This window comes from Bombus vancouverensis, chromosome 14 (assembly GCF_051014615.1).
Source record: "Bombus vancouverensis nearcticus chromosome 14, iyBomVanc1_principal, whole genome shotgun sequence".
NCBI lineage: Eukaryota > Metazoa > Arthropoda > Insecta > Hymenoptera > Apidae > Bombus > Bombus vancouverensis.
The window spans coordinates 8,218,475-8,235,623 of record NC_134924.1 but is presented as its reverse complement, the minus strand read 5'-3'; the positions used below and the strand labels follow the sequence as shown (position 1 = coordinate 8,235,623).

At 39.2% G+C, this 17,149-nt stretch overlaps 1 protein-coding gene across 6 annotated transcripts; it reads right to left on the bottom strand.

Annotated features, from left to right (window-relative positions):
- Positions 1-1,668: 1,668 nt before the first annotated feature.
- On the bottom strand, positions 1,669-16,925 carry LOC117155538 (uncharacterized). 6 transcript variants are annotated; one of them, XM_033331620.2, is made up of 13 exons: positions 16,600-16,924; positions 10,093-10,134; positions 9,216-9,440; positions 8,572-8,660; positions 8,120-8,412; positions 5,626-5,664; positions 5,490-5,534; positions 4,555-5,412; positions 4,167-4,236; positions 3,688-3,903; positions 3,359-3,602; positions 2,691-2,913; positions 1,669-2,303 (listed from the first exon to the last, which is right to left on the bottom strand). In XM_033331620.2, the coding sequence occupies exons 1-12, from the start codon at positions 16,672-16,674 to the stop codon at positions 2,731-2,733; spliced, it is 2,379 nt and encodes a 792-aa protein (XP_033187511.2). In that variant the 5' UTR covers positions 16,675-16,924; the 3' UTR covers positions 1,669-2,303; positions 2,691-2,730. The 6 variants fall into 6 exon arrangements, with proteins under 6 accessions (XP_033187511.2, XP_033187501.2, XP_033187520.2 ...); XM_033331610.2 differs by having other exon boundaries at positions 1,669-2,913; positions 16,600-16,925; XM_033331629.2 differs by having other exon boundaries at positions 1,669-2,913; positions 10,093-10,131; positions 16,600-16,923.
- Positions 16,926-17,149: the final 224 nt, after the last annotated feature.

Here is a 17,149-nt window from a genome sequence, read left to right as displayed (position 1 = left end):
GTTCGCGCCGCACTATTCACACAATTCATTGTCAATGTCGTGCACACAGAACGGGGTGATACTACGAAGATGGCTGTTTAAAATCTTTCAGTTTTACGGATATAACTCGCTTTAGAAATATTAGTACTGCATATATCATTTATCATGCGAGACGACGTAAATGCGCTGTTTATAAAGACTTCCATAAATATCGCTTGAATGTTTATTACGATTGACGTTTGCGTGATGGAGGAAGAAGAACAAAGATGTACATATTTAGTGGTGAAACGATCGAAATTCCTAAATATTTGAACGAGTAAGGGAAAATCAAGATATCCAATATTCCGAGAAAATTTATTAAAAGATCTTGACGTTTGCCATTGACGTCCCTTAATTGAAAAATAATGCGTTCAACCGCAACGTTTTCAATGTGTAACTCCAAATTTATGTATATATATATACATATATATGTATATCCATACATGCATATTTGTGCTTACGTTGCATCCTGCTTTCTCGACGACGATTCATTGCCGACGACGATTCAGTGATATATATACACATCGTTCTCTGCGAATGGACGGACGAACGAACGCGAATCCCTCTTTTTATTGTCGCGACGATGACGTCAATTCTCTCTAATCTCAGCGCTCATTTCTGAAAATTATGATAGTACCGGTAGGCCAACGTACCGTCGACGGACGTTTAGGACGATCATCGGTTTCCTGATTACGACCCTCCTGCCTTGTACAAACGATTTTGCCTTGTCGGTTACGGTTTTTCGTTTTGAAAATCAACCAATCGATACAATTAATCATATGGCATTTGATTCAACGTCATTCGTCATTTATATCTTAGTTAGAACGTTATGAACATTTTTTCTTTTAATTAAATACCATTTTTCCTTGACGTTTGACGTTTCACGTGATTCTAAAGTAGCGTATAAATATGATAACGTTCGATGATCGTATCTTGTGTTCCGCCCTTTGGCTAGCGTTAATTCTGAAGAAATTATGATCCGCTATCGATGCTCACAATGTACCAGTAAAATTTATGTATGTATGTATGTGTTTTTTAACATAGATTTGCCCGGTCTTTGTACTAGAAACGATATTATGTAATATTAACGAAAGTCGAGATATACGCGATTGTTCTTCCTATGAAAGCGACCTTATAATTGTGGCATTTATTTTTTTAACATCGATTAAAAGAATAATAATATTGAAGATGAAGTTTAGGTAAAGATAAGGATAGGAAGGCACAAACTAGTATTATAAACGTTTGCATTTGGACTTGGAGTTAGAAAAGAAAAGGTTCGGAGCTCTATTATAAAGTAACGCTGCAAGGGTGCGGACCAGGACTAGCATACTTGTACCTATACTTAAATATATTTCTATTATACATTTATCCACTGGTTCCTCTCTATTCTATTCCGAGATAAACTTCAACAGCTATAAAACGGTTTAACGAATCGTTTCGTTCTACCATGTTTTCATTTTCTCTATTTTACGCAATCAGGATTTACCGTAAAAATAACTTTGCGATGTTCATGTTCGACGTAGGACTTGAAATTACAAAAAAAAAATCGGTTTTGAAATTTCCACAGTCTTATAGATGTAGATGTACCTAGAAATGGACAGATGTGAATAAAGGGAAATGTGAAGGTGATAATAATATATCCTTCTCGAATACTCATTTGTTAATTTTTATTGTTATAGAGGTGTAATCGAAATAAATATTATGTGAATATACAGAGCGTGCTAGAAATACGAAAAGCACTGTGCGAATAAAGTGTAGGAACATCATGACAATTGATAGATATATATATGTTGTTCGCCACGTATTTCTGGTTTTCTTCGTAAAAAAACACGCTAAAAAGGCTACCATTCAAAACACTGCGGTAATATTTTGCATAATTATTTAATTATTTAATTTTGCATAGTTATTATAAAATTCTGTCGACTTTCCATTTCCAGCATAACCGATATGAAATTAATAATTTCTTACATACTGGTTTTCATTCGCAATTGTAGTATACATTATTTATACGTTACGTAAGACCTAGGAAAGCATTCTCTGATATCGATTAAGTGAAACGTTAGAATAAGCGTATACAGGAAGATAAATTACAGGAAATAAATACGACGATATTATACAATAGTCTCTATACTCTATATAATTGGAACATTCACTAAGCAATTTCTTCGCCTAGGAAATAAATAATCATTTCCTTTCTCCTTTTCTTTTTCGTTTCCTCGTTCCTTTGCTTTTCCTTTTTCTTTCTCGTATCTCTGCCGCTCTATTTGCATATCTGTATTTGTGATCTATACAATTAGATTTACGTGTAAGAATATAATATAAAATCGTTTGATGATGGACGTAATGTTAAATAAATATAGTAATGTAAAGTTCATTGAGAGGATCATTTTCATACGATATTTAACCATAAAGTCGTTGCTATAGACAAACCAACAAAAATCGATGTTCATTCTCGATTCGGTGGTTCTGTCTCGACAGCAATGAACCATACGTACGCATTAACAATAGATGCAGATAGTTCGAAGCTGATAAAGGAGAAAAAAAGACTTAAAACGATTTAAATTGAACGACGTTTGACGATACCCGAAATTGACAAATGTTCATCCTATTATTATACGCGATTTAATGAGATGCAATGGTAATACTCGGAACGCGACAATGATAGCATGTACCTAATGTTTGTAAGGAGGAGACGTAATTTCTGAGAAGTTTTTAAGCATCTTCTTCAGCCCATTCGAAACTCTCTTCTCCACCAGACGTTACTTCTTCGATGTTTGGCGATTCTTCGACGGCATTCCCGCCGGTTACAGGTTTGCTTTCCGCTCCTTCTGGTTCCTCGACGAAAGGATCTTGTGTCATCTCAAAACGTTCTTCTTCTTGCACATCATCTTCGACCTTCGTAGAAAATAGCAAAAATAAGATATAATATTAATATTATATGTAGTATCGAGGAAAAACCGTCGAAACAGGCAGAAAGTAGTAAAAGTGCTGACAGACCGGGAGGAAGGGATAATTTCGATAGGTCATAATCCCGTAGACCTTTAGGACATTGGGAAATTAAAAAAGATGTACTTGACCATCTTGGATCAACAGCTGTAAAGCACGTGTACGTTGTAGTAATACCAAAAAGTCTGGTATAAAAAGAACATCTTAGTGGAGAGAGTGGTCAGTAGTCAGTAATCAGTAATCACTAATCAGTAGTCAGTAATCAGTAGTCAGTAGTTGTAGCTACGACTGAGTTGCCACTAGTTGCAGTTGCGAGGAAGCTGCGAGTAGTTGCGGGTTAATCGTTACTCGTGAGTTGTCGAGACGTTGTTAGTTATTGAAAATTGGTATTTACCCTCGTATCGTCATCTGTAACTGGATCACAGAGCCTTTCTTCCCTTTCTTGATCAGTGATATCGCTGGTTATCACATCGTCGTGAAAATGCTCGATGTCTTTCACTTCGTCTGGATCGTCGAACGTAACATTCGCTAACCTTATCTCTGTTTCCTCTTGGTCACGAGCCTTCTCGAGTTCTTCCTCTATGATCATTCGCTCCTGTTCCTTCAACAGAGCTGTTGTTCTAGCTTCTGCTATTTTCCTAATATACAAAATTATGCATCAATTACATCGTACGTGATTCACAATTTAAAAACACATATCTTCTTCTAATGCATAAATTATACCTTTCTTCCTCGAGTATTCTTTCTGTTTCCAGTCGATTAGCCTCGATTTTCGCCTCCTCGGCTTTTCTTTCGGCTTCGGCTTTTTCTTGTTCGACAATTTCGTCAAGATGCGCCAAACGTTCCTGCGCTACCTGCAATGCTTCCCATGCTTTCATCTCATCCGCTTCGAGTTTTGCTATTTCTTCCTCGGCAGCCTGTTTCTTTTCTTCCTCAGTCCTATAACAAATCATGGAAGGATCGCATGAAACATTTTCAGTGCTCGATTATAGCGTCATTATTAGATACCCGCGTTCCGCCAGCTCAATTACGATTTCAGTTCGACAGAGGTTGAAATTTTGGCTAGTATGTCGATTGCAAATCGATTAACAGGTTACCTGGCCGAGTTCAATGTTATGATGTTAATCGTTTCGCCAACAGTCTCGTTTCTTACATAATATCGTAACTACCGATACGTGCCAATTTTACTAAAAACTACGCACCTTGCCTCCTCAACAGCTTTAACAAGGTATTCCTCTATTCTTTTAACCGCCTCTTCCTTGTCGTGTTTCACTGAAATGAAAATCTTCTCATTAACTGGCCGATCAAAATTTTCCTTGCTTAAAAATCCTAATTTTAAATCGACCAACTTCTATTTGTGCAACGTCTCGCGCACAATACATTACGGTACGTTTTCAAAGACCGAACAAAGGAATTATATACGATACAAAACGAATATCATGCAACATAAAATAGATTTGGGAATAATTGTACACTATAATAATAATCATAATCATCTGGTTACATTTTATACTCGCCAGCTGACTCGGTATGTCTACCTACAATTTTTTTTATCAATTCTTAGGCAACTTCTTTTTCGGATCAACATACCAACTTTATTTGTCGCCTTCTTTTCGTCTGTTTCGTCCGACTCACTTACACCTTCTGTAGTTTGAGGTTCTGAACTTGCTTTCGGCGTAGATTCTTGATTGGTTTCTAGCTCGGATATCGGTTGCGGCCCTTGAACTGCTTCTGATTCTGACTCTTGCAAGGCTTCCGTAACCGCTTGTATAGATTCCGCTGGATTTTCCGAGTTTAATTCCGGTTCTAACGATTTCGCAGGTTCTCCAAGTGGCTCAGGTTCCTTCACAGATTCGGATTCTTTCACGGGCTCTTTTATAGCTTCCAATTCCGGTTCTGATTGCTTCACGGGTTCTGTTTTCTCCGCGAGTTGTACTTCTTTCGCAAGTTCCGCTTCCTTCACAGGTTCCGGCTCCTCCACAGACACCGTTTCCGTCACAGGCTCTGGTTCTTTCAAAGGCTCTGGTTCCTTGGCAGGTTCCAGTTCCTTCGTAGGTTCCGGATCCTTCGCAGGTTCGGGTTGCTTCGCAAGTTCCAGTTCTTTCGCAGGTTCAGGTTCCTTCGAAGGTTTCGCTTCTTTCACAGGTTCCGGCTCTTTCATAGGTTTGACTTTTTTCGCGGATTTAGGTGCTTTTACAGGTTCAGGTTGTTTGCTGAGTTCGGATTCTTGCAAGGGTTCGGGTTGTTTCGCAATTTCTGATGCAAATTCAGCCTCTTTTATAGTTTCCGGTTTAGATTGAGTTTCGTTCACCGGTTCTGGCTCCTTTACAGATTGCAATGTCGAAGCTTTGGTTGCTTCGTCCTCTGTTCCCTTCGTTTCCGCTTTTCCTCGCTTAAATCCACGTTTCTTTTCTGGCTTTGATTCCGTTTCTTTATCTGTTTTAATTTCTACAAGACACATGGAACGATCACGATGTCATGTTTTTATGGAACATGAACACTTGGAATTTCAAGAAGAATCGTACCTTTCCTCAGCGTTGATTCATCCAAATCAGGTTGCAACGCTCGCGCTAAAATTTGTCAAACTACGTGAACAAGGACAACGAAATAACATGTACAGGTTGCATTTATCGACGAAAGTTAGTGAGAAATATTACTGACCCTTCCGTAATTCTCTTTCCGTCATCGGCACATCTGGCGCTATAGAATAATACGAAACGTAAATATTCAGTTAACGATCAAGATTCCTGCGAGGCTATATTTCTGTATCTGAAATAAACACGAGTGAAAACGCGGAGTAAAGCTGCGATTAAAACGTTAGCCAGGGCAATATTTGGGAAGTGTGTTACGATACAAAACGTATTTGTTAATTCACCATATCCTATCGACACGGATAGGATGCTTTACAAAGATAAAGCAAATTAATATTTACACATACGATGGTGTGCGACCAATGAATTAGAATATTAAAAATCTTTGAATTCGAGAATATCGGCGATGAAATTATTTCTGCGATTTATGATATTTCCTCTTACGACGAAATATTACGACGTAATACGATTTGCAGAAACGATGAATCGGATTGTTGTCCTCGTTTTATCTCGGTTTTGCGTTTGTCTCCGATTATACATACGTGGTAACGATGATCGTAATACGATGGTCAATGAATAAAAACACACGGTTTATACTTAACATGTTTCAACTTGAGTAGCATTTGCTTCTCCGATGGGAATTTCACGTTCGTTTGTGTTACAAATTACATTTTCATTAGGATTATATTTAGATAGCGCTCGTAGCACGAAATGAACTCGTGCGAGACTCTTTCGTCCCTTTTGATGCAAGATTGTACGATACTGTGATATCGCTCTTGTCGTTACAGTGTCGTTACTGTTACTATTAAAATTAATGTTTCTTTTCAACAACCGAAAACCACTCAACTTCACTTCAGAAACAAAATGTCAGCCGGCCTAATTATTAGAAATGTAGGTAAAGCACGTAAGGAATCTTACCTCGAAGCAATGCATTCACTGCTAAGCCACTTCTTCTAATTTCCCGATTTTTGTGCAAGGGGAACAATTCACGGTGCTGTTTTAATCATCGGTTATGCTTAATTTATTTGGACATTTTCTGGCAAGGTCGAACAGATTCAACGAGAAACGAAATAATGAACATCGTATTAATCGTATTAATTAATCCAATATAATTACAGATTACTCGAATCGTGCGTAGAAATTTCTCAAAGAAAGGAAATTTTGCTCAAACAGAACGATACAAACGATTACTCGTAACTGCTATTACGAAATTACTATCATTCATAGAAATCGAATTAAGTCGACATAGACGTGTCTAACTTTTAATGAAATACTCGACTATCAGTCTCGGGTTTTTACCTCAGGCAGAAATACTTTCGGTAAAGATTTTCACACGCGATCGATCTTAGAATAAAGAACATGTTGCGCGAGTCATCTTTGTATAGAAGCGGGAACGTGCGTTCCCAAATTAAAAGGCGGTAGTTTCGTAGATTTAAAAAGTGGAACGATATTTAACGCGAGCGTAGTCACTCCTCTGTGGGTGTCTCGTTTTCTTTCACTTCCTCCTCCTTCTTTTTGTTTTTTGTTGGATCTTCGTATAGCTCTGGAACTCGATCCCTCCATCCTTTGCCTGAAACGTTGAAAAAAGCCGAACTGGTTCTTCTCTGCCATTTTTACCCGCGTGTACGTGTCCCAGTCATCCGATTCTGCCTGATACTGAAGTTTGTCTTCGTGCAAAATCTTGCTTTCTTTTCGGTTTCCAGTTTCAAGCCGCGTATCGTCGTGATTGCCGTTTATTCCGTTAATGTGCGCGGTGACGATGAAGATGAACAAAGTAAGAAAAGAAAAACGTACGGAACCGTTCGATGCAGCATAGACGAGGAAAAAAACAATGTTCTGTCTCACACCTTCGTCGCTACATACATGTTTCATTAGACACAATATACATATATATATATAATATAACAGAAATGTACAGCCACGAACAAAATACGAGAAAAAAAAAGATAAAGAGGAAACTACGTAACGAACGAGGAAAAATACGCTAAAATATAAGAATAACACAGCACAGCAAAAATTGTCAGATAGAGCGGATCAATGGCAATCCATCCAAAAAAGAGAAGAAAAAGTAGAAAACCGAGCGGGAGAGAAAAAACCAAAAAAAACGTACACACAACGGCGTCACATGGCCGCTTTTATTTTCCAAAATTTTCTTCAAGATATATGTGATAACAGAGCGCGAGCGAGATTAATGCCAAATGACATTCTAATTCTTTTTCTTCTTTATCCACATCGGATAGTAAGAAATCGCTTTGCATTTATAATTTCGAGAGAGATGATTAGCGTCATTCGCGCATTAAACTTTCCCGCTATAACGTACTACTACGTATTCCTATTGTTTCTACATGTTTCGTGTTCGAATTCAGTAAATTATTGGTTGATTTGTACCGTCTGCTTCATATAGACGTCGATCGCAAAGGAAAGCTAGTGCACTCGAGAGTTTTTCTTTTCTCGAATCGTCATACGTGTCGTCCGTGTCCGATTGTCAGTTATGGTGTTCGTAACCGTCGTTGCATTAAGTATAAATAATCGTGGCGTCGCGTCTGTATATCGAAATTACTCACAGGCGTTAGCCGCCGCCTCGCGGTTCTTGCTGTAGTAACTCAGAAAATTGACATCGTTTTTGACGTCCGAAGGACGTAAATCAGCAACCTTGAAGTAGGGTTTCCTGACCGATTGTGGCTTGCCGGCGACATATTTAACGCAAGCCAGATTACCGAAGTTACCTCGATCGGGCACATCGTACCAGGAAATCGGCTCTATCGTGTCTTTCTTCGCGTTGTGTTTTCCAGAGATTAGTCGACGGACGTAATCCCCGCTGCCCATACGTTCTGGTATTATCTCTTCCGCGAAGTCGCTAAAAATTAAACGGTTCGTATTATCGTGCCGTCAAATGATATATTTCGTCAAATGATATAATCGTTACGCGATTCGATCGTCTAACAAATGCTTGGAATCGTACTCTAGAATTGCTTTCATTTTCGTTCTAACCGCATAACAATCGCTGCTTAAATACCTTGCTACGGCTCGTGGAATGAAGACGTGAACTCGTCGAAGAAGAGAATCCACTCTCGCACGTATTTCCCTCGCCTCGTCGTCGAAGTACTGCGAAGAGACACACGTAAAATATACGTCGAACGAAGGACCACTCTCTTACGAGAGGAATTATATATATATATATATATATCTACTACGATTTGTTCGTTATTCGGTTAATCCAGTTGACCGACTCTATTGGATTAAATTCTATATTCTGGAATGAAGAGACGCGACAAAGATACGATACGAGAAGCTATGAATTTCAGGTGTTAAGCATGCTCCGAGCGTAGTCCTCCCAACACGAAATTCGTACAGGCTGTTCGAAGAATTAACAATGCTCGCAGAGTCAAGTGCGACTCGTCAAGTATCGATCATAGAAGTGTAAAAGCTCTACATTTCTCGAGATGTCCATTAAAAAGACGACGCGATTCCGCCGAACAAGGATGCCAGATGTTGCGTGTCGAAGACGAGTTGAAATCGTGAAGAGACACGACGACGACAATGATCGGTGTAATACGATCGATGACATGGATGATGACTGGATGACGCTCATGCTAATGGCCACGAATGATGACGCTGTTTTGCACTGAACAGATATCACGAGAAACGTGGCAGACTTACGATGTGATCCTTGGATCGAAGATACTTTTCCGTGTAGGATTCGGTCGACGGTCTTGTCAGGTTGCGTATCCTGTTGATCTCAGCTGCAAGGACGCTGGGACGTACGCGCGCATGAACTCTTATCGGTATCAGACTGCCGCCATGGTACACGGTATGGTACGGCAGGTGGATTACAGTCACGAGCCGTTTATGAGCCACGTATGGCATGCGAGGAATGCTTCTCAACTAGAGGCACGAACTCTGCTTTACTAATACGTCGACTAATTGTTACGTTCCCAGCGGCATCAGCGACAATTAGCTTCTCACAAGCGTACTCTTCTTAAGCTCGCACTAGCTCCATTTAAGCGTACGATCTTTCTCATTCTCGCCTTCTTTCTCTCTCCCTTTCTCCCTTTCTCTTTTCTGTTCCTCATTCGTTTCCATAAATTCGTTCGAGCGATTAGCAGCAGAGCGCAATAGGCAATCGATTAGATACATAATCACGATTACCGTGATCGCTACGTGCAGCAATGTTCCAGCTGTTTCCATGATAACTAGAGATAGTAAAGCATTTACCTGTGTGCGATCGTGCTAATTGTAAGAAGAATCGATGAACGCGTGCACGTTTCTATATTTTCCTTGATTTACGAAAATGAATAGCGATAGATGATGAGTTTGGTTAATCGAAGAGGAGCCAGTTCGGCCAAATTCTAGCGATCGACGTGACGATCGAACGATGGTTTAATAGTGCGGATGAAATAAGCAGAAAAGCGTCGTTTAACAAAACAAGAAGAAATCGCACTTGCCGCATTTCGCATTTGCAATTCAACACTTTCCGTGAACATTTTCGCAAGCGAGCTAGTTTCTTGTCCATTAGCGTCAATTCCATGCTACTTACCTGAAGAATCGTGGAGATCGGTAAGGTAATCGGCCGGTCCTGCTGTTCCGTTTCGGTTGTATTTATAAAGATGAATGTTTTGTGTTTCATTTAATCGATTTTCGACGATATCGGGCGCAATCCAGCAGCGGCAGGGGACGAGGAGTCACGTAGGAAGCAGAATAAATAGAAAGAAGAAGAACAACAGCCAGTTAGTAACGTTTGCAGTATAATATCCCTTTCGGCACTCTCTTTTATGTTTCTCTTTATTTATTCCTTTATTTCCTTGTTTACACACGTGCGTATTATCAAATAGTGATCATCGGTCGAATCGATCATGTATTCTCTCGATAGAAAGCGATACGTAACGGGAAGAAGGAAATGCAAGGAAAAGTGTACCTTTGACGGAAAAAAGTAATGCTACGACAGTTGTAATGAATTTTCGATCATTTGTAACAAGTAATTTGGCCGATTGTCGCGTTGTGTGTCTATTGAGATGGGTTTAGGTGTTAGTCACAGTTAGCAGTTTGATACACAAAAGTGAACGTTCGCATTATATTCGAATATAGTTGATATACTGACGAGTTATCTTTATAATTTTATTTTGATCGCAAAGATACTAATGCGTTCTCTTTCATTAATTCACACTATCATTGCACACGCTAGAAGAAACGAAATTATGCTTGCGCGGATATAAAACTGTTGATTTGCTATGCGAAAGCAAAAAAAAAAAAAAAACACTCCCATACGTATAATCGATAAGTAGAAAGAATCGATAACTACGAAACAAATCCTACACGTTGGATCCATCGAACAAAGTCGATCAAATATTGCACGAAATAAGTAAAGCGGTACTTTTGAATTTATTATTTAAATCGAAACAAAGATTCACATAATCATCGTTACAATATTCAGTGTGTCGTTTAACTATTAATGCAATGTATTTAACGGTGTTATGTAATTATCGCGTCTACGGAATATCTAAGTACAGCTACAAAATTCGTTTTCACAGTAATATAATATAAGTAGTACGTGTTGCTTCAAATACCGTATAGCGGCGATATTTAAACGATGCAAATAAAAGAAAAAACCTGAACCCCGTCTTCCTATCGAATTATATACTTCGTCCGAATTGATTCGCTTCGATGAAGCTTCGAATAGATTCGAGTAAGTAATTAAAAACGTAAGTCGACGGTTCTTTCGTTTCACCAAAATCAATGTTCGTATCTATATAACTTAGGTGTTGAAGATGTAATTGAAATTCAATGTTAAATCATTCTTTGATCAAAATCGGTGAAACGAAAATATCGAAGGCCATCCGGTCGGGAATTTAGACGCGGTAGGAGAAATGGCGGTAAGTGGTACCGCCAGGTAAACGACCGGAAGTGTGGGACTCGTAAGAGGAATGATAGCTTCCAGGACCGCCACCACTCGATGTCCTAGATGACCTCTCGGTCGAATACGATCCGTACGGTCCGCTCTCCCTCTTGACGACGTTCTCTTCGGTGTAGCTAGTCCTCTGCGGACGGCGGCTGTACGAGTACGGATCCGTAGAGGAGGAGGAACTCGATGAGCTGGTGTTGGTGTAGGCATAGCTGTACTGCTCTTGAGCAGCCCTCACCCCGGTTTCCGGATAGTCACGGACCACATAATGCCGAGGCGTCTACAGATTCGGGTTACACAAGGTCAACAATGTGGAGAACAGGCATTTCCGGAGAACAGAACTTTTTCATTTTTTTACTAAAACATCTTGATCACATATCGCACTTTTCTCTCTATATACTGCGTTTATCGCGCGTCTCGTGAGTCGCGAAGCAACGCGATCGAACAGCAAAAATGGATCAAACGTTACGATTTTTTTTTTTTTTTTTTTTGGAGCGATCATGGAAGCTCCCAAGTTAAAAAATTACAAGCTTCGCGAGCGGATTCCATTGCATCTTAAATATTTGCAGTTTGATTTGTTGCGGGTAATTGATTTTTTAATTTTGATCGAATTTTGAATCAAACGTTTTGCGCAATCGTTCTGTCATTCTTGCGTTTTACCCGTTTGAAACTGAATTTTGGCTGGCTCTGTTCTCCGTTTTGGAATAACATGTACTGGAGAAAAGGACGTATCGCGTATCACGGTATAGTATTAATGGAATAAAAAATACAACCGGTACTTCGTCCGATTCATCTTGCCTCGTGTAGTTGAATCGTTATCATCGAAATATCGATTAAAACGCTTAAAACGAGACACGATCCATTAATCGTTGATCATTGCCAATGTTACTTTTAAGAATTCAGACGAAGCGGTGGGTGGACTTTTTGGAGATTGAGAACGTTAAGATTTGGGTTATATTGTTTGAATCTACGATATAACTACGTATGTTAAAATGCGGAAGAAAAAAGTAAAGGAATCGCTAAGATATTTTGTGATAATACATATATCGATCTATCTGTAGACACACAACGTGCGGGCCAATTATAAACGTAGAGCGGTACACGTATGCATTAATAATGTCTCCTTGCCGAGATATTCAGGACACTCTAGAGTGCAACGTTGAGCAACTGAATTAGCCTTTGCCAAGAAACACATGGATAACGTAATGTAATAGTGTCTACGTTATGTTCGTATTCTTCGCTCATATGCACGAGTGCATCTCGGTGTCTCGTTTCAACTTTAGCTTTCGACCTAAAACTTTTGGTCATATTCTCTGTCAACTTTGCTCACCTGCATCGATATTTAAGCTTAATAGGAAGTTTAATCTTCCAACTATCTGTAATACCGATATGAAATAAGTTCATGACCCAGACGTCGATAGTACTATAGCAGAAATGTATTCTTAATCAGTTTCCTCCTTCTTTCCACAAACAATATCACTGAGATACGATTATTATTGTATATTATAGAACAGGGTATTGTTCGACTCAAGGTCTTCGACTTAACGCGTTTAGATAAACATATCTTGAGTAGTAATGAATCCAGTAAACACGCTTTTCGAAATCGAAACACTTTATTTGTTCGATGTGCATACAAAGTAAACGAACAAGAAAACGAAAAGTAAAGCAACGGTAGTATATGTATAAAGCAGCAATCCATAATTTCCATAGTCGTTCATGGTTATGGAAAACAAGATGTTTGTCTGTGTATATGTATATTTGTATGGGCTAAAAAAGGAAATAACACGAAAGTATCAGGTTCGTGTAAAATTTGTACAAAAGGGAAAGATTTGAGCTATTACGAGTATATCGTCGATTGTAAAACTCTAATCTTCGTGAGAATGTCGCTCTAAGCAAATGCCAAGATAAAATTCAAAGAAAGAAGAGTAAAGACTGGTAAAAAAATTTCTAAACCGACCAAAATTAATCGTCCTAATATTCATCACTGAATTAATTCCAAGTTCTACGAAGCAGCATATTAAAATATCTGTCAGTCGTGTCGAATTCTTAGATTATCTTTTTACAAAATGAAAAAAAATATCATTTGTTTCCAATCAAACGTCATTTACTCGCAACGGTGTTGTTAAAATCGGTACCAAGAAGGCGTTTGGAGTGCCATCAGTATCTTAGTACGACCACTAGCGGGAGGAACGATGTGTCTTTTAGTAGCTGGTTGTCTAGAAAGCACTCCTTTCTCGAAAACGTGACCCTTAGTTGCCAGTTCAGTCGCGGCGTCCAGGCTGACCTTTGACACTGCGCCACCATCCACCAACTGTCGAGTATGGTCTTCTCTCGCGGGATTTTTACCACGCACGACACCCTCCTTGTCCTTCAGGGTAACGTATTGATAAAATTCTTTTTTTGGATCTTGTTTCTTGCGTCCCCAAACGGTGAATGGTTCTGGTACCAGGGATGGTCGTGGAACAAACGGCACTTTTTCCCACGGAAAGTAGTCCTGCTTCTGTAAATTTCATCAGGTTCGAGATGCGTTTAACTTCTGCCCCATTCAATTGCTTCCTTTTCTTATTCGACATCGTTTTCCCTTTCGTCGTCGAGCGTCGATCAAAAACTTTGTTCCTTTCGATATCTTCACTTCCACACCATTCTTCCGTATTATCGCTATGCTATGTGTATCGATCGTTGATATTATACTAGTAAAAGTCATGACATTCCCGTCTGAAAATCGTGCGTGTGTCATGACAGTTACTCTGGAGTATAAAGAGAGTATAAATATTATCTTCTTTCTCTTCCCCGCGATGATTCTTGACGCGATATTATTTTCTGCCACAGTATATGTTTCTTATCCTTGTGTAAAAATAGATCAAAGCATCGTGAATGGTATACAAGGAACGCAACATCTCGCGCCCCCATATTCGCCTCCGCACATTCCGAATCGTTGATGTCGATCGAGATTTTTTACGGCACAACCCCTCCTTATATCATCTCTACAAATACATTCATTCGTGTTGCAGGATTTTCTTTCACTTTAAATATTTTCGTGCGATCGCTTGTGCAACTTTCCATAAAAATTATTTTTATTCTCTCTCTCTCTCTCTCTTAGTCATCACGAAAGTGTCACAAAAGACACGGTCTGTCTAATTACCCCTCTTCCTACATGCGGAGGAATCGTTATTTTAAGATCTAAGTACAACGCAAGAAGAAGAGGATTCTCTTTTTCTCTGTCCATTTCGTTGGGCTGGAACGACGTTCGATAAAAATAGATATCAAGTTATATTACCGATTCTAATTGCGAGCAGTTTGAGCAATAGTCACGAAACAATGAGAAACATGAACTGCTGCGACACAAAATCTGGGAAGCAAGTATGGTCACTAGAAATCATGTATGAATTTCCGTGACGAATTTTAACTTTTGTGGTGGGAGTCAACGTCGTTGGTTCGTCGGGAGTCTAAATTAGGGCAGAGTAACGCAACACCGATGCTCACAAATCCCCTCTACTGAAACGGAGAAAGACGGAAAATGTTTTAATAACATCTTCAACCATCGAAAGATGTTTCCTCGTTGGCGTGTTGTTTCGTCAACCTCTTTGTCATTGAAATCGTTCGAGATGCTCGAGTTAGAGGCCTCGGTGAAGATCTCTCGAACATAATTAGAATTACCGAGGAGTTAAGTATTTAGGTCAGCTTTTAACGGTACCATTGATGGATGCATGATCAACAATGGAACAGCCCAATAATCTAAACTGTCGAAGAAGTCACTACGACTATAACACGTTGTTACAACAACATTTCACTAATATTTCTCGATAAATGATTCCTTCTGTTACTGATTCTGTCCAAACTTGTAACTCAGTTACATTTGTACAATTCGTTCATTTGCATTTTTATATATACTCTGTTCAGTTGATTTTTGTCGTATGATAGATTTGTCAGCCCATATACGTTTTCGTGTTCACGGATCCAAAATTTGCCGGGTCGTGCGGCATCTAAGTTTAACGCGACGAAGTCCCGGAAAATGGCTGCACCGCTATGAATAGGCTTTTCTCTAATTTCCCTACTCGCAAATCACTTCGATTATATCAGTTTTCAATTTTTTTATTTCAGAATAAAAATAACCGTTGTAATGAAATAATCGTCAGTCTCGAGTAAAAGTTTACAACAACTTTTGCGAATTTTATTATTTGTCTCCTCTGTAGATAAATCTTATTTCGGATCGAAAATATCTCTCATCATTTAATATTTGAAGAATTGACACAAACAGGCACATGAAACAATAAGTACAATTGATACATAGCCGATGAAACCCTGGTTACTATAGGGCGTAACATATACATACAAAACAGATTCAAAACGGGCACAACGAGGGTGTCTTGAAAACAAATCATTCAACAAGTAATTTTTTCCGTCCGTTTAAGTCGACGGGTAACTCGTGTCAGAGCTTATTTGGTGCAGGTAAAATTAATTCCGTAAACTGGAAGTTATTACCGTGCAGTTATACGTTTAACTCTTTTTAACTGATATACTTGTCAAGTTTGCATATTAATTCAAGTGTGTAGGTTCTGCTAACAGTAATCGTGTAATTGACTCGTATTAAATATTTATTTGATTTCTAGGAGACACCGAGTGCATGTTTCGAGGTTCAAAAAACTGTTAAACAATAACAGTAATAACAATGACAAAAATGGTAACAACGAATAACAATATTTATCGGAATACAGTGTGGAAGTAGAGACTTCGAAATGCATCGAACTCGATCCGCCGACAGCAATAACGATTCGTTTAGATCGTATTTGTATCGTGGTTGATATCGTGCCTGTCGTTGATCGATTTCGCAAACGAACGGGTAATCAAGGAGTGTCGATCTTTCGATCGTTAAAGAGCCAATGTTTCGCAATTTTATCGATTTTGCAAATATAATATGTTAGCAATGGTGAAACTGTCGCGCATACAAATATCTTCGAAAATTTGACAGAAATTTTCCGAGAAACAAAACGTTGACTCCGGATCGAAAAAAGTCCGAACAAGGGTGGTTCGGTTAAAGTGTTTCCGAGTTACACTCGACGCTCTTATTCGACGTTAGTGCCATCCAGCAAAACATTATTAAGACATACTTCATCCCGCTCTTTCAACAATCCCATATATACTGACCGTGATGCTGTAGGACGAAACGAGAGGCCGTGAGTAGGGTCGTCGGGTTGTATAGAAGTCGCTCTCGTACACCATTTTTCCTTTCAGTTCGTTTTTCTTTTCGGTTAAAAATTCGCTCGTTCGTCGGTGCTACGTGTACCTTTCGTTGAACTCTTGTCGACAAACGAATTGCTGCACGTACGGTTGCTATCTGTCGTAATCTGTTAACGTGCGCACCAGAGTGAAAGATCCACCACTGCAGCCACGATGAAGGTACGTACGATTCTATCCGTTCGCCGAGACTCTTCTTCAGCTTCTACTATGATCGTTCCACCCCACTTCGATCCATCTTTCTCTTTCTTTCGGTACACGCACGAGAGGGAGCGAATTTTACGTATACGTATACGTACGTCGCCTCCTCTCGCGGTCACCACTTTGATTGCGTCATTTTCGGCACACGGCCTAATGCATCGAAAAAAATAGAATTGTGTTAAGGTTGCAGCTGACAACCCTCTTTTAATGTTCTTTTCCATGATTCCTTCTTTTCTTCTCTCTCTCTCTCTCTCTCTCT

Excerpts from the sequence above, each read along its gene's own strand:
- LOC117155538 (XM_033331610.2), bottom strand. The coding sequence starts at position 16,674 with ATGGTGTACGAGAGCGACTTCTATACAACCCGACGACCCTACTCACGG. Across the intron at positions 8,661-9,215 it reads TTCGATCCAAGGATCACATC|TACTTCGACGACGAGGCGAG; the intron begins GTAAGTCTGCCA and ends GTCTCTTCGCAG. Across the intron at positions 5,665-8,119 it reads CGAGGCGGCGGCTAACGCCT|CGCCAGATGTGCCGATGACG; the intron begins GTGAGTAATTTC and ends ATTATTCTATAG.